This window comes from Nasonia vitripennis, chromosome 4 (assembly GCF_009193385.2).
Source record: "Nasonia vitripennis strain AsymCx chromosome 4, Nvit_psr_1.1, whole genome shotgun sequence".
Classification (NCBI taxonomy): domain Eukaryota; kingdom Metazoa; phylum Arthropoda; class Insecta; order Hymenoptera; family Pteromalidae; genus Nasonia; species Nasonia vitripennis.
The window spans coordinates 8,278,665-8,303,364 of record NC_045760.1 but is presented as its reverse complement, the minus strand read 5'-3'; the positions used below and the strand labels follow the sequence as shown (position 1 = coordinate 8,303,364).

The window sequence follows — 24,700 nt, the reverse complement described above, 5'->3', positions numbered from 1 at the left end:
GAGTCGTTGATCTTAATCGTGACGTTGGCCGAGTTCTTGCGCTCGTTGTTGAGAGAGCTTTTGCGCGAGCCCGAGGGCGAGCGGAAGAAGTCAGCCAACGAGGTCAACCTCGATTCCGAGCTGTCCCTTCGCTTGCCGCTAGCGCTACTGTTACTGACTACGTAGGACGAGTCCTTGGACTTGCTGCGCTCGCGCCTCTTGGTCTTACGCACGCAGCCGACGACGAAGCTCGACGACGAGGAGTCGTCCTCCTCGTCGTCCCGATTGCAGTAGTCGTCTGCGTGCCTGTCGACCGAGCTTGGCGCGGTAGCCGGTGCGTCAACGAGATCGTTCGCCGAGGAGTAAAGCTTTCTCGCGTCGCTCTTGCGGACGTTACCTATTTCCTGGAGCAGTGGCGTGCAGTGCTGCTGCTGATGATGGTGAGGGTGCTGTCCGGCTGCTGTGCTGGCCGCGGCCGCGACCAGTAGGGCCGTCCGGAGCGGCGCCTTTTCGAGATCGGGCGCGGAGCGCGACCAGCGCTTGCCGTCGACGACGGTGGCGTTGGCGCTACCGATGCCCGGACAAACCGCGGGCGAGCTCGGCGAGCAGGCGGACGAGATAATGGCGCCGCGCTCACGCTGATGGAGTGTCGAGGGGCCCCAGGTCTTACCCTTAACGCCGTCAGCCGGTACTACTCGTTCAGTCAGCAGGCCACACAATTTGTCCCGAGAGCGAGTTGCGAGTTTTGTCGGAGTTTGGGTTGGTGGTGGCAGGTGATAGTAGAAGAGCGAGGAGAGACAGTGTGTGTGTTTGTTGCAACCGGAACAAAAGAGAACAGAAAACAAAACAAAACGACACTGGACTACTGTTTGCTACTTTCTTGGTGCTGCTAATATATAATATGTATAAGTTGAATGATCGTGGGTCATAAGTTAAGTTACGGAAAAAAATATATGATTTCTAGAGAAACAGGTGGAGACTAAGTGGCTTGCTTAGTGATGCGATCGCTTTGTTGGCTTTCTGGTGAATTGCGAATTGTTCTGCAAGTAGTGTTGCGGTCGCGACTAAGTACTGGTTAAAAGATCATTTTGGCCAGGCGTTTTGCTATTTCTTTCGACTCGTACTAATTAATCGGTTCTCTTCAGAGATCGGAACAATATTAAATAAAAGAAAAAGGATTTATCTTTTTCGAAAAAAATAACGTGACAAACTACAAAGTAATCAAAGGATGACAAAAATAAACTATAACTAATATTTATAACACTACAGAAAAAATCACTTTATTGTACACGGACTCTACAAACACAATTAAGATAACTAAACTATTGACGAAATAAATCAAATGGAAAAGACAAATGCTTGTTAAAAAAAAAATAAATAAAAAAATAAAATTAAATTAAAAATAGAATATAATTAAAGTAAAATTATGTATAGTAAAATTTAACATTTTTTTCAAACTGCCATTTTTTATATGCGTGATTAAAAGAACTACTTGCAAAACACTCACATGAAAAATAAAATAAAAAAATTTGATGTATGAAAGAACATTATTCGATAATATATATAACCATATCAAAAAAGACAATAAACAAATATTGAATTTTTCACACCATGCCACTGAAATTATAGCTAATAAACAAAAAATATTTATATAACTGATACGAGTCACTATCAAATTTAATCACATCTACTAAGCACGAACAATACTGCCGTTCAATAATATAATAAAACAATATAACTTGGTAAAACTTTGAAAGATTGCAATCGAAGAGATAGAAAGAATACTTTACTCTGCCCTCATCCGTGATGTAGTCACTAACTGTGACAGCATGGATTTCTTTTCATCTAATAATAATTTTAGCACAGATTGTGACTCTCACTTCATACGGCAAAATAGAATGTCTCGAATCTTCGTGTGGTAATATAATTACGATAGAAAAAAAAGTCAAATTGCATTGTTTTTTGTTTGCTTACAGGCTATCGCTCGCAGACGTGGAATGCTCGGCGAGTTAGGCGGGCTGTTGGACCGCGAGGGATTTCGACTCTTCACTCGATCAGGGGCAGTGTTCTGTACAGTTATCGTATGCCTAAAATCTGGAAAATAAATTTGTCATGCTGTTAATACACGAGTCACTAAATATTTACTTTATAATTTCATTTGCATCTTTTTTATAAAAACCCTTTTAGATTTCTATTTACAATGTGGCATTGCTTACCTGAAGGCGCACTGATTTTATTGCCAAGTTTATTCGACCTAAGTTTTGACTTCTTGAACTTCCCGCGCCTTGCGTTAGGTGTAGGTGTGTTGCTTTGTTGCTGGGTTATCATAACAGCAAGTTCGCGTTCAAGAAGATCTATTTCCCTTGCTGCCAACTCCTTCTCACGTTGCCGCAGACTTTCCTCAACCTGCCTCTGCTGCACTTGGGCCTTCGACAGTTCTTCTTCTCTACAGCGCAGTTCCTGAGAAAGGTTTTTCACTGACTTAAGGTATTCAATACGAACAATACGGATAGCTAATCTACAGTTTGCTCAACCACGTATACTGATATCGGAATTAATTATTGTTTTTATTATTATGCCAACAAATTATTCTCAGAATAATATGAAACTTACTACTTTATAACTAGATCCGATATTTGCTTGCGGCTGTTTTTTTAATGAAAATTAATGTTGCAAATCAATCACTAAAAATTGCAAAAAAAATGATGAAAAATTGGTGACACTTACAAAATTGAGAAAGACTAAATTCTAAAACTATTTAAAACATGTTAACTTATTGTCAAGTACATAACTAATAATATTTCAAAATTACTTCCCATGCAAACTGAATTTGAAAATTGCACAATTAAACGGGTAAAGGATAAAATAAAAATGTGTATTGCAAGTGTTACACTGAAGGAAAAACAAATCTGATACTTTGTCACTCAATACCATGAAATATGCCCATCTCTTACCTCTTCGAGTGATCGGCATGCCTTTGTTTTCGCATTTAAAAAAATGACAATTATTACAATTTGTTCAAATTTTTACATTTTAAAATATATTTTAAGTTTGTACCCCTTTCTAATTTATAGGCAAGGATGTCGAATTAATTTCACCAGTTAACTTTACAATATAACAGAACAACGTATACCTTCTCTTTCATGCGCAATCCGTGAAGTACTTGTTCGATTTCCAGTCTCCAGTCCTCCTGCATCGTGTGAAAAGATTCATGAGGTGTCGCCGCAAATGCGCTTCTCACTTCATCTAAGGCGACGAGAATCTCTGCGAAACCTGGCCTTTGATGACTATCGGAAAGCCAACATGCTGCAAGTTTCAAAATAGTTATAATCGGATAGATATTCATTATTTAGTAAAACTTACCTTCCATGAGGCATCTCCATGGTTGAGGGCAAGTCGATGGAATCGGTAATGTTAATTTGTTTACAGCTACGCCGTACGCTACGGCCAACGCGTCAATCCCCTTGTATGGCGTTTCCCCAGTCAACAGTTCCCACAGGAGAACTCCGTAACTGTTGATAGATTATCGTTTTGAAGAATGTTTACAAGCGCTTTTAACATTTCAGAAAGTAATTATTTTCAAACTCACCTCCAAACGTCACTGGCCTTGCTGAATGTACTCTTTTTAATGACTTCTGGTGCCATCCAGGCGTAGGTTCCGGCGGCTGACATACGAGTCGTTTTGTACACTTCTCTCGCCAGACCAAAGTCCGTGATTTTCAAAGTTTTGTACTGAAAATCGTCGTTTTCGATCGGTTCGCTCAGCAACACTAATCAAACAAAAATTATCGTAAGAAAATTCACACACTTTCACTTCCTAAATAATTCAATTCGTACAACTAACCATTAGAGCTCTTGAGATCCCTATGTATCAAACTGATGGGTGCTTTATTGTGCAGGTAGTCCATGCCACGGGCAATTTGAATGGCCCAATCAACAAGAACATCAGGCCTAATTTTGCGACCACTGAGTACCCTGTTGAGGCTACCACCTCTAGCGTATTCCATTACCAGGCACATGTTCGGCATCTTTAGACAGACACCTTCCAGCTGCACGATATTTTCATGCTTCAACAGCCAGAAGAGCTTTGCCTCCTGGCGCACATTTTGCAGCGTCGCGCTCGGCTCCTCGTCTGGATCCTGTCGCGCCGCCTTCACTGCTACTTCCTTTTTGTTCCAGAAACCTCTGTGAAAGAGTAATTTTTCGTTACTTATGTAATTTCTCTTTTCGGTGATTTGATAAAATAGAGCCATTCATTTTACTCACCGATAGACTTTACCAAATCCACCCACACCAATGACCTCCTCAAGAGTCAGTTCTTCAAAGTCGATCTCGACTGGCTGTACCTGCTCTATCACCGATGATACCCTGTCGATCGTTTCCGCCTCGGCAACGAAATTTGCCGGAAAAATGCCCACTTTACCTCTGATCTTACCCGTCCACCAGCCTTCATCCCCCGATATTTTTGAATCTTTCGACAACACCTATTTTCGAGGAAAATAGATAATTATAATGATGGGCAATAAAAAATAGACAAATATAAAAACAAAGTTGAGTACATACCTCCACAGTTTCTCCTCTCTGCAACGACAGCTCGTCCTCGCCCTGAGCAACATAGTCGTAGAGCGCGGTGAAGAGTGTCGAACTGTCGTGCCTCGACTGTGATGAAAGCGTTCCATGTGAGGGACTAGTCTGCTGCGATAACGTTCGTGCGGTACCGCCACTGTGAGTGTCGGACACGCTGCTGTCCGACATGTTGCTCGACGTTCTCGTGTAGCAGTAGTTTTGTCCACTGAAAGTTTGAGTCAAAGATAGTGTTAATTATTGCAGATGCACTACATAGCACCTTATCCTGCTGAGCAAAAGCTGATTTCTTTAATTTTACGTAACGATGCAAATGCGTGCGTTTTCTCGAATAGCGTGACTTACAGAAATCAAGGGTGACAGAAGCATTACAAGACTGTGCGATATCGTTGTATAAAATTAAAAAATAGTGTCATTGTTTTGCTCATGATGGTGGGAGCTGAAAAATCCTGCTGTTGGATTTTGGTAGTTGTAACTTTGAGAATAAAATAAAAATGCAAACAGCAGAATTTTTAATGAAAAAAAGCATCTAATCTATTCACCCAGTGGACTGATTGTTTGTTCTGCTTGTGTGCTGGTACCTTGGCGAGAAATTGCCTGCATTGGAAGAGTTTGACTGTGTCGAGCCATTCTCTGAATATAATAGTAAGCGCTCGCTCCGAAGACGAGCATCTGGTTGTCCAGGGTCCATCAAGATAGGCAAGCCTCTCGCTGATAGCCCAGCTGGAGGCATATGGCTAACACACGTATTGAACACGTATTGAACCTGATGGTAAAGGAATTTCATTGTTTTGTGTTTTGGCTTTACATACAAGATATGAACACTTTAGCCCAGTTAAGCAGTGTAAAATTTTAGTTTAGTTTGTGACTTACCTGAGAAGACAACCTGTTCAAAACCTCAAAAACACTCCACTTTTGACAACCTTTCGACTAAGAGTCAAAAGAGAATTCATCCTTTGCATGGTCCCTTGATATTTTTAAATTGAAAATCTCTCAGAACATGCTGATTTTCTCTGGTGCTGACATATAAAGCAACCACCTGAAAGTCAGAATTTACAAAATAAAATAGGCATTTATTTGTCATTCCCAGTCTTGTGAAGTGTTCAAAGGTTAGAAAAATTAAATGTATGAAATTTTCACAAAATTTATCAGTTATTGTCACTAATGGATTAACAAATAAGTTATTTTAAAAATAAAGTATGTCCCAAGAACATTGTATGTACATACTTTGAACAGGATTAAACAAATGTACAAGCTGACAAGTAATTACAAAAATAAGACATATTTTTACTTGATAAACTACCTTTTTACAAAATTTTAGCTGAACATACTGAGAATATTATCAAGAGTTTGTAAAATGAATCAATGTATAAACTCTGAGATAAATGTTCTTTAAGCGTGTCAAGTGCATCTACATTATTAATTCATTGAATCAGGTAACAGTGCATTCTCAAAGTTAATGTAGCTGATCATACAAAATCTCCTTTGAATATGATTGATTCAACAACGAACAAGCCTGGGATCATGGCAAAAAGTTCCAGTAACCTGTTTCCGGCAAGTCTGCACTTTGCTTACAGTCCTAAACACCCGCAGTCCATTCACCAGACCCCAGCCTCACTCGTACCAGGCACAACACCAGAGTCCACATCACCACCAAGTGAATACCTTTACCTATAAGTCCTGGCTATAGGTACCACTCTAAGCCCAACCACATCCCAGACTCACCCAGGTACGGCGAGTACTCCCGGGGCGCCGCTGTCTTGCTCCGTGTCGAGCCTCATCCTGGACTATCGGATGGCCATCGGTATAAGTATATTTATTTACTTATTTATTTACACGCTCGCGGGAGAGGCTCTTGCTCTCTTTCTCTCTCTCTTTCTCACTCGCGAAAGACAGAGACGGAAGGTATGTGCAGTGAGAGAGAGAGAGAGAGGAGTCGTGTCGATCACGTACGCATGACGGAGAGAAGACGTCTCGGGCAGCAGGTCTGGTCTCGCTTGAAGATGTCGATTGGGTCGTTCCTGGGCGAAGGTGTTGATGGGCTACACGAGAGACGGCGACGACTACCCAGCGGAGCCGAGATCGAGTTTTTTCGGGTAGTGTGACCCGGGGGCGCAAACACTAGAGCCGAGAGCGACGTGCGCTGGTGTGTGCTACTCTACGCCGAGGAGGGGCGACTGCAGCGCCGAGAGAGAATTGGATTTTCCATTGCAGTGTGGGTGGCGCGAGGCGCGGTTCTTTCGATTATCTCTCTGATGTTTCGTGGAATTTGGCGATTTCGCATAGGAGTTTGAATTCGATGATTTTTTTTTTCTTCAATTTTTCGCATCGGTACGTTCTCTCGAGATCTTATTTTAGCAGTATAATCGAGCGTGTAATCTATAGAAAGTTAGAAGAAATAGATGTATTTGATGGTTCGATATTATTGATCGGTTATCGATTTCTAAAATATAGGTAAAAGTAATTATTGCAAATAAAGACATGTTGTAAGTTATTGAAGCTTCAAACTTTCAATTGAACTTCTTAACTTATTTGTCTTTTCAATATTAAAATTTTTTCGATATTCTCATCAAATGTTTAATATCGAATTTTGTATTTTATATTACAACTATATTAAATCCTATGAGAAGAAGTTGCAAAAATCGTTGCTATAATTTGAAATCTTGTGATCCAAAGTAGATAATACAGTTTACAGCAATAATAACAGAGAGAATTAAGAAAAGCGTGATTGACAACAATCAAATCGATTGTTAATAAACTGTACAATTAAATCAATTGACCAGCAAGTTTTGGTAGCCCTGAACAAACAAGAACTGCTGCCAACGTAACCCCATGCACTACTTCTTGTGAAACCACTATTCCACAGACCATCATGTGAATTGTGAACAGATCAGACCTCGACAGCAGCTGAAGAGAGACAGATCGAAAAATAAACAAAGATGGAGAAGATCAGTTTTTACGTTTGCCTGGAAATAAATGAGAGAAAGTAAATAATGAGTGACATTTCTGCTGGTTTTGCAACATCTTTATCGTAACCACTCGCCCGATTTGGCCTGGAATTCGTTTCTCGAGTATCGTGGTTAAATAATGCGGTCGCGCACACTGTAAACACACGTCTCACGTGAATTATAAACAATGGATTAGATGTGGAAATGCAGAGAAAAATCATGTAAATGGCTTGGCGATTGATACAGATACATTAGCGCCAGGAGCTGTCATTTCGGACATCTTTGTGAAGATGTATCAGCTGGGCTCTTTGGCGAATGAAGTTTCAATTCAAAAGTTATTTTAGGTATGTTCTATATTTATTTCCTGTTTATTTGTAACTGATCAGTGAAGTCAATTTTTTGTTTGATCGATGCATCAGTATTTTTCAGATGAATTTCTTTAGTAATATGGGTCAAGATGAGTCTGTTATTGCAGCACCAAACCAAAATTACACAGATAATATGGAACCTTGGGTGAAATTTTACGAAGATGATGGTGATCTATTACTAGCCCAAGCAGCTTCTTATAGTAGTTATCAAGACTTTGAGAATGCATATTATAAGGAGTACCAGAGTACACCTTTGCATCATGCCATCAAGAGTTCTAAAACTGAGATTGTTAGAAAATTATTGCTCAAAGGTACGGATATCAACAATCTTGACTATATGTCTTATACACCTCTGTATTACTCCATTACTGCGGACAGTGAGGAGATAGTAAAACTGCTATTAGATTATGGTGCTGCTGCTAAAGGCAGCTTTGTGGAAAATGACAACGAAGTGTCATACTTTGAGCGAGTCTGCCAATCGTGCAATTGGAAGATTGTTAAATTATTTCTTAATTATGGTTGCAATGCTAATGAAGTATTCATCAATGATCCTTGGAGCTATCCAAAGTACTGCAGGCCTCTCCACATAGCAGTGATTTTTAAGCGCCTGGAGACAATCAAAATATTGCTCAACTACCATGCAGATGTCAATGATATAAATCATAATGGCGAATCTCCTCTTTACTTAGCATGTGCAAGGAACTATGTAGAAGCAGTTGAGTTGCTCTTGAACAAAAATGCTTTGGTTAATGTATATGCTAAGGACAACACCACTCCACTTTATCAAGGTATCAAATGTGGGAACAACAAGATTGTTGAACTTCTTTTGTCTAATGGAGCTTATATAGAAAACGAAAATATAGATACAGTTATGAATATCTGTGATCCATTGCACGTTGCTATTTCAAGGGGGTACTTGAAAATACTTGAAGATCTCTTGAGCCATGGTCTGAATGTTAATATGAAGTATGGCGTGTCGAAGAACGAAAAGGATCCTGCATTTTTACATACTGCAGTTGAGAATGAACAAATTGAAATTGTTGATTTACTTTTAAAGTACAATGCAGAAGTCAATATCAAAGATGGACTAGGGAGAACACCCTTACATATTGCTGCAGCTAATGAGAGTGAAGTAATGATTGAGTTACTTTTACAGTATGATCCATATCTCAAAGGTACAGTAGAGTTTAAATATAGTTTGATCTCGAAATAATTCAATATTTTATAAACTTCAAAATGTTCAGTTTCACCAGAGTATTCTACACTGAATGCTGTTGACAAGGAAGGCACGACTCCATTTCACATGGCTTGCAAAGGACGAAGCAATGACTGTGTGCAATATCTCCTTGAATGCGGTGCGGACATAAATGCGGAAAACTACAGAGGAGAAACATCGCTGTACTTTGCCTGCGAAGTCGGCGATTTAAGCATAGTACAGTTGCTAATAATGAACAAGGTATCAATTAACGTTTGCACAGAAGACGAGCTCACGCCGTTGCATATAGCCGTCAAAAACGGCCACGACAGGATAGTCGAACTGCTCCTAATCAATGAAGCTGTCACTGTATGCCTTGACAAAAATGGAAAGATTCCACTTGAATTCGCCGTCGACAGCTGGGACATGAAAAACATTGAACTCCTGCTGCAATATAATCCAGATGTCAACAACGAATGCTACAGAAAAGTTTTCCTATCTGTGCTACGTACTCACAAAACATTCGGTTTAGAAACAATTGAGTGCTTCTTTAAATATGGCTACATAATGACTCTGGAGGACAAGGCCAACTACGCGATACTATTTGATTGTGTAGTGAATGGCTACATCAACATTGTTGAAGACTTGCTTAACGAAGGTGCCAACAAGGATGCACATATGAAGGGCGAAACGTTGCTGCACAGCGCGACTAAGCACCGTCACTGTGAAATTATCGAGATGTTGATCAGTAGGAAAGCAAACGTTCACGCAAAAGATGCATTCGGCAAGATCCCAATCTTCTACGCAATTGAAAGCAACGACAAAACCATCGTCGAGTTGTTTCTTAACAACGGCGTCGATGTCAGGGCATACCCAGAGCTGCTGCACTATGTCATCATCAAGTGCAGCAACAACTGTATGGATATGATCGACATTTTGTTAAAACACGGAGCTGATATCAACTATTGCGACAAGCATGGAGTGAATGCATTGCATCTGATAATTCAGTTCCTGTGCAAGGACATCAGGGCTGAGCAGTACAGCTTAACGAAGCTACATGACTACATTGTCACCGATACGATCGTCGAGACAGTAGAATATCTGCTCGAGCGTGGAGTGAACGTGAATGCGATGACTAAATTCGGCTGGACAGCGCTGCATATGGCTATAGTTCTGGACGATAACCTGGAGAAACTCATTGAGACGCTTCTTAAGTACGACGCGGATGTGGACTGTAAAAATGAGTTGGGCAACACACCGCTGCATCTGTCTTGTCAGAAAGGAAACTTCGCGGTCATTGCGATACTTCTTAATTTCGGAGCTGATGTTAATATCGAAGACGCATCCGGTCGAACACCTTTGGATTCTGTGTTCGAAATCAAGTACGATTATCAGAAACAAGCGGAAGAGATATATACGGCAATCTTCATCAATAACTTCGGCGATCTAATCAGTTCGTACTACACGACCAGGACCTACATAAACTTTTGCAACGAGGCCGTCACCATATTCCAAAATCACATTATCAAGATGCGAACTGCCAGGCTGTATCTCAGTCCTAAAAACGTCAAGTATTTGGATGACAAGCAGAAGCTTTTCCAGGAGAAGTGCCAGTCGGAAGTTTGTAGTATCAAGGAGTTAAAGATCAACAACTACGTGACTGTCTACGACGTCTTGGTGAAGGATGTCACCGAAGTTGCAAGGTACACCAAAAACGAAAACATTCAGATGATCTGCGAAATCTTGGATAACCCGTTGAGATTCCCGATCTACGGATCTATGATAGTCAATCGATTGAGGAAGGCTGTGAGGAGAGAGACATTCTTGGATAAAGCCAAGGAATCGCTGAATATTCTGAGCCAATACGGGCTGCCAGACAGTTGCACCGAGAACGTTATTATTTATCTGTCAAACGAAGACTTGAAGAACTTGTGTAATATTCTTGTGAAAAGCGATTCCAAGTCGAATTCTGCTGAGCAGGACGGCTCCGCGAAAGTTTTACTTAATCTCTGAACATATGGCTCTGATGAATTTTTTATCAAATGGTCGTTCAGGCGATTTTCGTTTTAAAATTAGAGTTTATGAAGGTTTAGTAAATCAAGTCAATAATGAGAATGCGATTCGATCCCGATATTAATTGAACTTTGATTTGCTTTATTTTACATAATGTCGATCGTGAAAATCTAATATATAGAGTCGATTTTTGAGTTGTTTGGTTTGTTTTTAATATCGAGAAGTATGGTACTATCGACGAACCCTAATCAACGATATATCATTTGAGATATTTATTTTTACAATATTTGTAAAAAGAATATATGTATAGCGTTGTTAAGAGGAAATTTTGAATACTTACAATTAATAAAGGCACATAGTATTTGTGGTTGCAAATATATTTTATTACATTATTGTTGGCTGTTAAATGATCCACGAATGTCAATGCTAAATTCGACATTGCTATATTCTATACTTAGAGGATAGTTCAACAAAGTAATTTTAGTATAGTTTACCTATATTGTACATAAATACTAATAATATTTTTTGTATTCACCCAACATCTGCATAGCGTTTTACAATTCATTTGAGAATTTAAACAGATATTTATTTTACATATTAAGATTTTATTATATAATTTAGACACGTGCTTGTAAAAAATTAAAAAAAAATCATTTTTATGAAAATTCGTATTCTAATTGAATAATTTTTTCCCCAAGTTTTTCTTATCACTTTCCACTATATACGTATATAGGTGTGCGATTTTTCAGAACACTTTTCAATAATGTTACAATAACAAGTGACTTATCATCGTTGTTTTTTGTTTTTATTATCGAATTTCAAAGTACCTATACTATAGATTCATATACGTCGCGTCTACAAAACAATTTAAATCTCGCGCTGAAACCCAAAAAAATTTGATATACCTCCATCTCCAGGCGGTTCCGCGCAGCTGGATTCGGAGCACCATCGCAGTAATCCAGATCATTCAGTGACGAGAGCCAGGGCAAGTGTAAATGCAATGCATGCACCAGCACATACCCACGAAACCAAATCACCTACTATTCAGCATGTATATACACACGACTACACCACTAAACGGCAAGAACCGACCAAGTAGAACCCGAGAAACAGCCAACCAGAGAATATAAGCAACTGTGTGTACACATACACCTATACATACATTTCAGTATACGTTCAGAGATCGCAAGAGAAAAAGCGAGACGGAGAGCATGGCTGCGATCCATTGATTGATGTCACGGCGCGCCAGACTCGCTGATAATAATATTATCATCGCGTATACGTCGTCGCGAAGAGATGCGACTCTGCTGCTACTGGGACGATCAAGTTTTGCAGCGACGAGCCTCCGCGCGAACTTGAAAGATATAACATCGTTGGCGAGGTACACAAGAAGAGCTGCTTCGACTTATATACTCCTTCATCTGTGTGTGTCCTTTTCTCTCCTCCTCGACACCTTTTGTGCTACTGCTGATCTTCTTCGAGGCGCTGCTGAGGACTTGTATGCACTGCTGATGCTCCTGGCTACGATGGACCGTCGCTTTCCTCCCGAGGAGTTCGAATGATAGGCGATTGACACTCGCGAGAGAGGTGCGATACTTACATTTCTTCTTTTCTCTATATTTTAACTTTTTTTTGGTTTTTCACTTGCCTGCATGTGAGTTTGTGGGAAATAACAAGTGGATACACATTTGATATCTTGCTTTCTGGAATGACAGATGCTTTTGCAGAAGAGTTTGTGCACCATTATTTTTGAAGTAGCTCACTGCTGAAATTAACAGTTGGATTGAGTCAAATACAATCAGATCAGTATTTGTGGTTAGCTTTTGCGTTGAATGGGTCTATTCTGAATTTTTAGAGGCTGTCAAACAGAAGTGCAAGGTCTTGTTTACCTAGACAGAAGGTGCGTGCATGTACACGCGGGACACAACAATGGGAACATGGTGAGAAGGGAACGCAGGAACTGGCATGGGTTCGCAAACGCTGGAGATCCTGCGCCAGGGCGTCTGGGCAAGTCTCACAGGAGGCTGGTTCTACGACCCCCATCTGGATATTTTTTCCAACACATTTCACCTTTATGTTTGGCTCTTTCTACTCTGCTTGCCGTTTACCATCTACCTGGTGAGTTTTCTCTGATCTAGCTTGATTGAATACTGATTTTATGACAATTTTTTTAATGTTCGGAGAATAATAATCATGCTGTTTTATTACTGTCAAAATCCTTTAAGGATTTATGTTACTACCTTGTTTTTGCTTATGTTTTTCTATGATAATCATTGAAATTATCCAAGAGTAATTATTATACTTCAAGTTTACTACATTTTCACCATGAATTAATTGATTCTTGAAATTATTTGTTCTTTAGTTTATGGTACTACATTATTATGTTGTACTGATTATTCAAAAATTTCAATTAAGAAAAAAGCAAATGATCATTCAAATATTCCTCTGATTCAACCCTAACAGAATGTATTAATCAAAGTACAAACATTATTATTTGAAAAAATCCTGACTCATAAAATGACTCATACAATTATCAATCTTATTGAAGTAGCTTAAACATATTCTAAGATAAATATCAATTAAAGCTGTGGTATTAAATATTCTTCTTTGTTAATGTAAATATATTTTCAATTTTAGTACTTTCCACCAACACTTTACGTGTGGCTGGCATACTGTTCGACGATTGTTGCTCTTTTTGGTACAATTAAATGCATTAACCATGCACTTCACTGTGTCTATGATACCACGGAGTGCTTGGAGGAGCCCAATCAGAACATCAGCCAACAGAAACTGGAGAGTGAGAAAAAAAGGGACAGCCGGACCAAGCGGAGAGAGCAACCACAGGATCAAGATTTTCTTGGTATCGAACTACAGGTTTTAAATGGTTGGTTGAGCATTTTTTTCTTTAAACTCATTTTTATTTACCGTTATTAACTTAGGAATTTTTCAGGGAGACCAGATATTCCGCTAGTAGAGTGTTCATCGCGCAACTCTTATATAGAACCCAACACACAGAATGCCGACGCGGACAGTATAACATCTGATTATACGAGAGATAAGCCAAACTCGACAATAGATTTAAAAGTTGAAATACATCGAAAAAATAGTTCCGAGAGTTCTGAGGAGGCCGCTCAACTAAACAAGCCGATTGTCACGGGTATATATGTATATGAAGCTGAATTAGTATCAGAGCAAGATCATGAACAGCATTATATTAATAGAATTTATGGTATTTATATAATAATCCACATAAATTTATTTGTGTTAGCTAGAGTAGTGAGAACGTTGGTATTTAAAAATACACAGACTAAAACTTTTTGTTGAATTACTTACTTTTATTATTTTGGTCTTGCTTGAGTACGCATTCAAATAAGCTGTTTTGTACCAATGAAACGTATAATTTTAATGTTAGAACGAAGACCGATATCACCAAAATATTTGGCCCCATCAGGAAGAGGCCAATCCATGTCGAGGAAGTTCTGCAGGCATGCGTCGGAGGACTCGAGAACGCGCTACTCGAAATCGAACAATCTCGGGAAGACGGGTTCGGAGAGTCAAATCAAGCAGACCAGCTCTATGGAATTGGAGACATCGACCGATAGATTCTGGAAGTATATGGAGGCGCACGTGTTAAACGACCAGCCGCAAAGTCTAGAGATCATCTCCATCATTTCGAAGAAGGAAGATGCAGATAAAAACAAGATTCCATCGCATCCACAATCTCTCGAGGTAAGTTGCAAAAATAGTTCCAGATTAATACTCACCAATGAATTGCTTTAGAATGATATTTTGTTATTTGCAGGTGATATCTAAAATGCCGCACCAGCAACTCGTTCATCCGCAGAGTCTTGAAACTATTAGAGCATTTAGTAAAATAGCCGATCAAACCGACGACAATAATCTACCCCTGCATCCTCAAAGTTTAGAAACAATCAATTCAAAAAAGGTTTGCAATCTATTCGTTTAAAATATTTCTGCACAGCTGTCGGTAGAAATAAAAATAATTTTAAAACACTAATATTTATTTTTCAGTCCTTGCCGCAAAACACTTTGAAACGCAATCGATTACAGTTGCTGCCACATCTCAGTTGCGGCTCGGAAATCGGACATCCGATAGCTGAACAGAGCGATGAACAAATTCCTACGGAAAACTCTGGACGATATAATCTTCAAGATTCCTATAGCCCACTACTCACACGTAAAGATAACGACGATAGATTTTTAAGGTTTGTAAAATCATTTGTCAGATTTATTTACCACTTAGTTTGAATTAAAGAAATGCAAAGTGAATTTACGTTATTTCACAGGTACATTGTAGATACGACGGTAGACAACGACTCGGCAAACTCGCGCGATGCCCTTTTGGAAGAGCCGAAGCCTGTGACGAAAAGGAGATTCAGCAATACTAGTCAGAGCAGTTGGGACTTGTCCGATGGAGAAAGGCGCAAGGAAAAAAGGAAAGAAAAGTCGAAACACCAGCAACAGTCCGATGATCCAATAAATTCGGGAAGCATCGTTGGAATTGATTGGCTTTTTGAGAACGGAGAGGGAGAACCGTGGACTAACAAAAGTAAGACTATTTAGCGGTTTAATCGACAGGGATACAAAACTGACGCATTATTATAAAAAATATAAAGACATTACTTTGAAAATTATTATTGATGTTGTACAAGCTTTGTATCTAAGTTAAAAACCATAAATGATCAAATGTATATAAGACAAAAGATGGATGTAAGTAAACGTTTTGAATTAATGCTGCCAGTTTTATGGACTTCGCAGAAATCTGACGATGATACAGACGCGTCCGATAGTATACAGACAGCTAGTACAGATTGTAAGTTTGTAGTTTACCTCAAAATAATCCTACATAGTTAAAATGAATGATGTTAAACAATTACCTGTACATTCCATTAAAATCACCGCTTAAAAAGTGTCTAAAGTACATTCGTCTTTCTGCCAAGTAGTGAATGAATAAGTAAATTAGAAAATATATAACTCCCAACCTTTAATGTATAAATAGAACAAGAAAACTATAGAAAAGTTTTTATTTATATATTAGAATACATTTAAATCCACTTACAATGTTAAGCAGTTGAAACTGTGTATTTATAATATCCTATATCCTGTATCTTCTGAAATCAAATCAATATAAATACTCAAAACTTATTTGTTAAATACACCGTACCTTATCGTATAGTATTTAACGACCCAGAGTGAAATGCACGCGCACCTCATGAAACAGATCAACCACACTGTGTCTCTCTCTCTATATATACATTAAAAAACTTTTTCTTTTAGTTCATTACCTATTAATTTATAAACTCATCTTATCAACAGATCTGCCAAGCAAAGAACCAGACTCGGGTTCCTCATCGACGACGACCCTGAGCCTGGAGAACGAGGTGAAACGCAAATTGCTGCCTAGTCAGTCAGAAGTGGACAGCAAACGTCAACAAGGTGCCATTCCGAAACAAAGTCGCGCCCGGCTGAACAACAGCAGTAATAGTGCAAGCAACAGCGTTGAAGCTGTGGTTGCAAGTTCGTCCTCGGCTGCTGCTGCATCAGCCGGTGTAAGTGGTAGTACGGATCAAGTAATCGCCGCAGTGGACGAAGTCCAGGTGGTTCCAGCACCTAGACCCACCAAAAAAAGACTGAGCACTGCCACAAGGGAACGACGGGAACGAATGCACAACGGGGCCGCGGCCAGTGCCAGTAATGTTCAGTATGTAATTTTCATTAATATATTATTAATTACGATATAAGTTAAACATTTTTACGTGATTAAGATATGAATTTAATTACTCATAGAAATCACAATGAGATCAGCAATAGTGTGAGTGCTAGATTCGTTCCAAGCAACGCCGGTGTCGGTGGCGGCTCCAACAACGAATTGAGCACGTTGCTACCAAGTCCAGCGCCGCCTTTACTAGCTGCATTACTAAACCAATCAGGTAGACCTGCAGCAGATCTGCCTAGTCAGTCCAGTACGATGGCGGATTTGCGACAGACTCGTGGACCTTACGACATAAGGGGATCTCGGTCTCGATACAAAAAAATGCACAGATCAAAGGGTACGAGACGAAAGCAACGGAATATCAATCCTGCTCATGCGGTTAGTATTGCAGATGTCCAGTTTTTATTGTAAATAAAATTAAAAGATGAAAGTAATATTTAAATTTGTCTTCAGGATCAGGACTTTACGACGTTGACACGCTTTCTTTATCACATAACTGCGAACCCAGAGACGCCAGAGGACTCGGTGCATTACTTTCGTGACGATGGTGGCCGTTGGTTGGCCTACACTTTTGATGATAAAGCTGTTGCTGCCTCTGGTGGAACTATGCCAGCTATACCAGCTATTGCCGCGGGTGCTGCAGCAACGACTCCAGCGCGAGTTATGCCCGAACCGAGTGAGGGTCGTTCTCAATTGCTCAACACACTATTGCGACAACACCTTAATCAGAACCTGCATTATGATGGAAACTATGACCTGCCGGATGTGCCCGATCTTTCAAGCAACAGCTACAGCAGTCTGTCTCTCAATTCAGCAGGTACGTTGATTTGCTTGCTGCTTACATACATTCTGATTATACTTTAAACAAGATCGGAAATAAATTTAACAATGGGTAATATCTTAGTTGAAAAGATTGATATAACTTATTAATCTATTATTAGTGTAAGTTTTTGAATTTAGATTTTTTATTAACGTTAATTCTAACGCGATGAAATGAGAATGAAAACAATTCGGAAATTAAAGATCGCGTTTAAAGAAGTGGCCTCGTAGTACTGGCAATGTAAAGATACAGAGTACGCCTGACACCCGCAGGTTTAACAGTGGTAATCGACACACCTCCTGCATTGACTCCTCCAGTTCTTTCCTCACCTGTCAACATCAACAACAATAACACCAGCTCGAGCAACAACAACAACACAAGTAATAGTGGAGCCGGTAGCAGTAATGGAAGCGGTGCTATGGGTGGCCAGTCAAAATTATTGCCAGGTCCACTGCCATCAGCAACGATGAGTTCGTCGAACGTCACTGCTTCGAATCAGGCTGTCGTTGCCTCAACTAGTGGTGGTGCTGGCACTTCATCAGAGGGGAATAATCCACACAATTCTCAGAGAATGCCCTACCGTCAGCTAATAACTGATTCTATAGCTGATAGAAATCGAAGATTGCAGAGTTTGCTGGGAAATTTAGAATCTGCAAACGCCGCTAACTGTGGTCCTGTTGATGGAAATCAAGTAAGATTTTTATATTCATTGTTATGTCTTCAACCTTACAAACTATGCAGTTAATCATTCCTTAAACATAAATTTATAGATGCCTGTGATGTCTTTACCAATGAACCAAGAAAACTTTACTTGGAATCGTTTTATTAACGAGTTCATTGGTTTTGACGAGCCGAGTCATATGAAAACCAAACCTACGCGTCACTACTACAAGTGGAAAATCGGTCGGTTACCCCATGTCAAGGTGCGATTTGATCGACTGTCTTTACTTGCTCTCCTCGACAGGAACCTCACGGTAGTGGAGACGATAATCTCAACGATGCTGGCAGTAGCAGTCGCGGGTTTAGGTCTACTCATACTGCATCAGGGATTCTACAGAGATATTTTCGCATTTATCTTCTGCTTCGTTACCGCTGGTTGTCAATACTCGTTGCTTAAGTCTGTGCAGCCTGATGCTGCGTCCCCCACGCATGGGTTTAATCGGATTGTCGTTTTTTCTCGGTATGTACCATTGTTTCATAATAACTTAACTATATTTGGTTAGAACAATTGAGTAAAGTAGTTTTTAATTGCAGGCCAATCTACTACATTCTCTGCACAAGTATAATCCTCATCCTTGAGTCATCCTTGAAAAACTTTAAGAACTCGGAGTTTCGGGTCTACGGTATGCAGATTCTCGACTACAACGTCATCGTTCAGACACGCAATGTCCTCCTCATCTTTTTACTCTGTTTTCCTATCGTTTTCTCACTCGGCCTCTTCCCTCAGATCAATACCTTCCTCATGTATCTCTGCGAACACACGGATATTCACTTATTCGGCGGTAATGCCACCACCAGTCTAGTCTCATCTATATACTGCCTTTTTCGGAGTGTCATAACCGTCGTCACGCTATACGGATTTGCTTACGGCGCACTGATGGAACCTAAATCGTCACAGCATATACTATTTTCAATATTTGCTGGTTTGCTGGTTGCCATCTCTTACCATCTCAGCAGGTATATTGTATTTTATTTTTATGTGTAATATTTGTTTACTTTTTATTTCATTTTTCTATATATGTTTTACCCTTTTGACGTTTCAGATCGTCGTCTGATCCAAGCGTAATTTGGGACATAGTAAAAACGAACCTTTGGCCACCCGAAGTATACCTTGAAGAAAAACAAGTCAAGGTCATTGAAAATACTTCCAGGCGTGATAACTCAAATTCCCAAGCAGCGTCTGCTGCAACTAGCACTGCTGCTGGCGCCGCTGCATCTTTATCTGCACCTAAAAACCCTAACACACCTGCTAAGCCACCAAAAACTAAGTCTCATTCGAAGAAAAAGGATATGAAAATTGTAGTTGGTGAGCAGGCGTCGGATTCAGAGCTCTTTGATCCTCTGCCTAAAAAATTAAGGTCTACTGTGAAAGCGAGACTCAAAAACGACATCATCGCATGCTCGGTCATCGGGATCCTCTCTTTCGCTATACACTCATCAACAGTCTTCACGGCTCTACAGCCAGAGATCAATCCCGTTCTTTGGTCGTTTACGGGTATATTAGGCCTGTTGTTGCACTACATAATGCCACAACTTAGAAAGCAGCTGCCCTGGTTATGTCTGGCCCGGCCTGTTCTGCGTAGCTTTGAACATTCGCAATTTGAAGGTGATTAATTTTTACAATTCAGCATTAAATTTATAATTATTGTTTCTCATAATAATAAAATTTGTTTTCCATCCGATAAAACAGTTCGCAAACCAGTGAAGATAATGTGGTTTGAAAAGATCTACGTCTACCTATGCTTTGTCGAACGCAACATCTTGTACCCTCTTGTATTCTTAGGCGCACTCACCGAATCTTCTACCAAAATTTCATCGAAGTTTGGTCCGAGCGTTGGAGCTCTCATAATCGTCGTCTGCGGTCTTAAGTCTTTACGCTCTGCATATTCAGACTCATCGACGCGCTATCTCGTCCTCGTTTTTGCGGTGCTGCTCTTTCGGATGGACTTCCGCGAGTACAGTGAGACTTTCCTGCTTGACTACTTCGTTACGGCGATTATCTTCGCCAAGGTGCACGAACTACTGCTCAAAATCCGATTCATCGTCACTTACATCGCGCCCTGGCAGATTACCTGGGGAAGTGCCTTTCATGCATTTGCACAACCCTTCTCGGTGCCTCATTCGGCTATGCTGTTTCTTCAAGCGGGTATATCGGCAATCTTAAGTACACCATTGAATCCGTTACTGGGAAGTGCTATTTTCATCAGTTCTTACGTCAGGCCAGTCAAGTTCTGGGAGAGAGATTACAAGACAAGAAGGTATGATCACAATTTTATTAAATAACTCCTGCAATAGAATTAATTAAATAATATATCTATGTTGACTATTTAAATATTTTCAACAGAGTGGATCATTCGAACACACGGATGTCGTTACATCTTGAGCGCAATCTCGGCGCTGATGACAACAATTTAAATTCAATTTTTTACGAGCAGTTAACACGTTCGCTGCAGCACAGTTTATACGGCGATTTGGCCCTTGGTAGGTGGGGTACCGTCGAACAAGGTGACTGTTTTCTTTTGGCTTCGGATTACCTCAACTGTTTAGTCCACGTCGTCCAGCTGGGTAATGGCCTCGTCACCTTTCAACTTAGGGGTCTTGAATTTAGGGGCACCTATTGTCAGCAACGCGAGGTTGAAGCTATTTCCGAAGGTATAGAGGATAACGACAATTGTTGCTGTTGCGAAATGGGACACTTCTCGCATATACTCAGCGTTAATGCAGCATTTAGGTAAGACCAAATTTTATATCACGAGAAAAGTTAGCGCCATTGTTTTTTTTTTTTTTTTTTTTTTTTATTAATTCATACTCTATTTAATATTCCAGTCAACGATGGTTAGCTTGGGAAGTTGCAAGTGCGAAATATGTTCTGGAAGGTTATTCTATATCAGACAATTCAGCGGGCTCGATGCTTCAAGTCTTCGACTTTAGAAAGGTTTTAGTAACTTACTACGTTAAGAGCATTATTTTCTACGCGGTCAAGTCTTCAAAGCTAAAGCAGTGGTTGGAGAATCAAGAGATCGTGGACGCATTAAAACAAACGTTAGAGAAAAATTTCGTAGATTTGGATCCAGTTTTCAACATGAATATTGATGAAGATTTTGACTTTCGAGCAAGCGGTATTACGAGAAGTAGTTTTTGTAACGTTTACTTAGATTGGATTCAGTTTTGTGCGACAAAACAAGATAAGGTAATTTTTAGTTTTGAATTTGAAAGTGTTCTTTAAAACATAATTTAATAAAACAATAAATTTCCTATTGCAGATGTTGGAGAGATCTCGAGACTCGTGCCTTGTATCACTCTGTTTAGCTCTTAGTCTACTGGGAAGACGTGTACTCGGAGCGGCTTCTCACAATACAGTATCGAGCGTTGAATTTTTTCTGTACGGCTTACATGCTCTTTTCAAAGGCAAGTCTTCTGCGCGTTTCTAATAAGAATACAGTGTCATGTAAAATGATGATTCGAAAATTTCTTTTCTTGTTTAGGTGACTTCCGTATAACGTCTGTTCGTGACGAGTGGGTTCTGCATGACGTCGATCTGCTTCGTAGTGTCGTAGCAAAGGGCGTACGAATGGCCCTAAAACTCCATCAAGACCATTTTACGAGTCCTGACACCTATGAGGTGGCATCGGCTCTGTATGAGGCTATCGACAGTCACGATCGGAATCTTGTCATTAGTCACGAAGCCGATCCACTTTGGAGAAATGCTATCTTAAGTGGTGCTCCAAGCCTTTTGGCTCTTAGGTACAAGACAATTTATTTACACAAGGCGTAACGGTCATGCTCTCTTTGATGTACAATATTGCAATCATTTCTGAATATTAAAGCAACGTTTTTAATTGTAGGCATGTTTTGGATGATGGTATAGATGAATACAAGGTTATAATGCTCAACAAGCGCTTTTTAAGCTTTCGGGTGATAAAAATGAATCGCGAGTGTGTTCGTGGTCTCTGGGCTGGTCAGCAACAGGAATTGGTATGTTAAATAATAATTCGTTAATTGAAGGTTGCCATACAAATATTGATAATGTAATAATTGATTATCAGGTTTATCTTCGGAATCGAAATCCGGAGCGAGGTTCTATACAGAATGCAAAACAAGCCCTGCGCAATATTATAAATAGTTCTTGCGATCAGCCTATCGGTTATCCGATCTACGTATCACCGCTCACAACCAGCTACGCTGAAACAAACGAGCAGCTCTGTTCTGTGATCGGTGGCCCACTCAGTCTCAGCGCAATAAAAAATAACGTTCTAAAACTCTGGAGGAGGTGCGTGATACAATTTGAATTTATAGTTAATCATCGTAGTTCTAGAGCTAATAACTTCTCCATTCTAATAGGGTGAGAAGAAGATGTGGACAAGGATGCTCTTCGGGTGGAACGGGCTCGCACGACGACGGCGGATTTAGTAACGACGGTGTTTATGCCATGACGACCTACAATATACACTCAGGTTAACATGATTTTCATACTTTATATTCTTAATTATTCATAAGCATACAAGTTTATAACAATCAATTAATCAATAACTTACACAGGCTATAATCAATCAGGCCACAATACATCCGGTTCGCAATCTATGGAATCGGGCTGTCAGATAGGCGGTTCAACGGGTCGCGGCTCGCTCTGCCGCGCGAACACAAGCTCAGTCGGTGGCAACTGTCGAGGATCGCTCGCCTCGATGGGAAAGCCAACTAGCTCAACGCTAGCCAGTCTCGCTGGTCTTCTTAGCAGCGGCGACATCAAGACTGAGTCCAAGAGTGAAACGAGTTTTAGCGCCAAACTTGAAAAGGAAGAGGTTTTGCAAAGAGTTCGCGTGAGTATTATCAACCATAACAAATAATTTTCAAATATTCAGTTAGACTGTGATTCTACTGAAGAGCAATAGATATTTACTTTCAAGATTAGAAACGAATCAGACATCTACGAGTAAGGCAGTGTTTGTACAAACAATTACAACAGTCTTCTTTTCTCACAGATAATGGACCCGAATCATGTGTATGATGCAATAAACCTGGGCCGGCGTATCGATGTGATCTGGCCAGATGAGAAGATGCGCCAGATGGGTGGCCGCTCAGGCTGGCTACATTGGGTACCAGAGCGTGGTATGGAAGGTTGTGTCGTTCACCGCTGGTCACCGAACCATCGCGATCCCAATCGGCGTTCCCACGTCGACAAGGTGATACTGCTCGTAAGAATTGACGATAAGTACGTACCGATTGCCGAACAAGGTGTGCGAGACCTCGGTGCCGAGGTCTAGTGTCCATATAGCTAGCGTAAATTTGTTTGAGCTGTTATGTATGCATGTGTAAATGCGAATAGAAGGATAATATGCGTGTCATGTGACGTTGCAATTGTTTGTAGTGGATCCGTTTTCTTATATTAGTATTATTATCATTATTACTGTTGTGATTTTTTCTTATTTTTTTTTTGAAGTTTCTAGGCGGAATAAGTTATTGTTATTATTATTGAAATCGAAAGTTTTTAAATTGATATCAAGATGTAGGTATATCTCAATCATTGAACAACTTTGCGTGACAACGGATCCATCACTAGACATTATTTTTTAAAGTCTATGGTGATAGTTATTGCCTAATTATTTTTTATTTAATTTTATTTTTTAATCTGAGAAGCAGTTTTTCTGATTCTTAAGTTTATCTGTAATAAGTATATACTTGAAGAGGCGTGGAAGTTATAAAAATTTCCCTACTGAATTGAATCGCAGTTGTGTTGAATATGAGTAAATAACTATGTTACTAGTTGTCTTAATTCTTAAATGAATCTTGGATTTGATTCAATTGTTTAATTCAGCGTTGAGTCTAATTTTTTGTTAAAACTGTTTGTGAATATGACTTACACATTCTTCTAAGATCAATTTTGTAAAGCTTTAAGATTTATTACTTATTATCGATAATGAAAGACAGATGCTTTTATCAGATGAAACACATAATTACAAAATAGATAAAATTTAAATCATTAAAAAAAAAATAAAAAATGAAAATTTGAATTGCATATATAAGTTAATCGTTTAGTATTAGTAATTCATGAGCGTTTGAGAAAGCGTTTTTTCTTGCCACGATCGACATTGCAAGCACCATAATCTTGTATTATATGCATAGTGTAACATATAATTCCTATTAGCAATGACTATCGTGGACTTGACAAACAATGAAAGAAAACCAACAGACATTTAATCCTACGGGCATTGGTTGCTTATATTCTTTCAAAGAATCAACGTCACAGCAACGAATGACATCAGTGTAATATTGTAAATAATTTATATATTCGCGATTTTCTATACTTTTGTTACTTTTTTAAAGGACTTAATAATGCTATCA

General features: G+C 39.6%; 3 protein-coding genes across 17 annotated transcripts in view; 2 read left to right on the top strand and 1 right to left on the bottom strand.

Moving 5' to 3' along the window:
• Positions 1 to 6,795, bottom strand: part of LOC100117604 (mitogen-activated protein kinase kinase kinase 11) — a 34,483-nt gene extending 27,688 nt beyond the window's left edge. The window contains exons 1-14 of one of the 10 annotated variants that reach the window (XM_032599108.1): positions 6,517 to 6,795; positions 6,289 to 6,350; positions 5,437 to 5,602; positions 5,145 to 5,329; positions 4,543 to 4,771; positions 4,246 to 4,463; positions 3,824 to 4,164; positions 3,569 to 3,749; positions 3,343 to 3,491; positions 3,113 to 3,285; positions 2,934 to 2,954; positions 2,196 to 2,439; positions 1,954 to 2,073; positions 377 to 670 (exon numbers count right to left, since the gene is read on the bottom strand). In XM_032599108.1, coding sequence (XP_032454999.1) covers positions 377 to 670; positions 1,954 to 2,073; positions 2,196 to 2,439; positions 2,934 to 2,954; positions 3,113 to 3,285; positions 3,343 to 3,491; positions 3,569 to 3,749; positions 3,824 to 4,164; positions 4,246 to 4,463; positions 4,543 to 4,771; positions 5,145 to 5,296 — 2,122 coding nt within the window. In that variant the 5' untranslated portion in view covers positions 5,297 to 5,329; positions 5,437 to 5,602; positions 6,289 to 6,350; positions 6,517 to 6,795. The other 9 variants (XM_031929648.2, XM_031929653.2, XM_031929647.2 and 6 more) reach the window with 9 other exon arrangements.
• Positions 6,796 to 7,390: 595 nt separating this feature from the next.
• Positions 7,391 to 11,467, top strand: LOC103316178 (ankyrin-1). Of its 2 annotated transcripts, none has more exons than XM_008208463.4 (3): positions 7,391 to 7,855; positions 7,941 to 9,054; positions 9,124 to 11,467. In XM_008208463.4, the coding sequence occupies exons 2-3, from the start codon at positions 7,941 to 7,943 to the stop codon at positions 11,085 to 11,087; spliced, it is 3,078 nt and encodes a 1,025-aa protein (XP_008206685.1). In that variant the 5' UTR covers positions 7,391 to 7,855; the 3' UTR covers positions 11,088 to 11,467. The 2 variants fall into 2 exon arrangements, with proteins under 2 accessions (XP_008206685.1, XP_008206684.1); XM_008208462.4 differs by having other exon boundaries at positions 7,931 to 9,054.
• A 1,090-nt stretch (positions 11,468 to 12,557) lies between these two features.
• On the top strand, positions 12,558 to 24,099 carry LOC100117526 (pecanex-like protein 3). Of its 5 annotated transcripts, none has more exons than XM_008208461.4 (26): positions 12,558 to 12,674; positions 12,943 to 13,205; positions 13,725 to 13,971; positions 14,038 to 14,244; positions 14,539 to 14,816; positions 14,890 to 15,033; positions 15,120 to 15,313; positions 15,395 to 15,657; positions 15,850 to 15,921; positions 16,425 to 16,809; positions 16,896 to 17,199; positions 17,275 to 17,638; positions 17,914 to 18,332; positions 18,412 to 18,821; positions 18,896 to 19,318; positions 19,405 to 19,967; positions 20,052 to 20,619; positions 20,706 to 21,092; positions 21,188 to 21,551; positions 21,625 to 21,769; positions 21,847 to 22,105; positions 22,207 to 22,336; positions 22,408 to 22,631; positions 22,703 to 22,815; positions 22,901 to 23,178; positions 23,341 to 24,099. In XM_008208461.4, the coding sequence occupies exons 2-26, from the start codon at positions 13,053 to 13,055 to the stop codon at positions 23,620 to 23,622; spliced, it is 7,176 nt and encodes a 2,391-aa protein (XP_008206683.1). In that variant the 5' UTR covers positions 12,558 to 12,674; positions 12,943 to 13,052; the 3' UTR covers positions 23,623 to 24,099. The 5 variants fall into 5 exon arrangements, with proteins under 5 accessions (XP_008206683.1, XP_008206682.1, XP_031785684.1 ...); XM_008208460.4 differs by having other exon boundaries at positions 14,500 to 14,816; XM_031929824.2 differs by having other exon boundaries at positions 14,038 to 14,316.
• Positions 24,100 to 24,700: the final 601 nt, after the last annotated feature.

Coding starts and splice junctions, on each gene's coding strand:
- LOC103316178 (XM_008208462.4), top strand. CDS start 7,827: ATGAAGTTTCAATTCAAAAGTTATTTTAG. Junction 7,856..7,930: donor CAATTCAAAAGTTATTTTAG/GTATGTTCTATA, acceptor TCGATGCATCAG/TATTTTTCAGATGAATTTCT. Junction 9,055..9,123: donor GTATGATCCATATCTCAAAG/GTACAGTAGAGT, acceptor CAAAATGTTCAG/TTTCACCAGAGTATTCTACA.
- LOC100117526 (XM_008208459.4), top strand. CDS start 13,053: ATGGGTTCGCAAACGCTGGAGATCCTGCGCCAGGGCGTCTGGGCAAGT. Junction 15,314..15,394: donor AACGACGATAGATTTTTAAG/GTTTGTAAAATC, acceptor GTTATTTCACAG/GTACATTGTAGATACGACGG. Junction 21,552..21,624: donor GTGCGACAAAACAAGATAAG/GTAATTTTTAGT, acceptor TTCCTATTGCAG/ATGTTGGAGAGATCTCGAGA.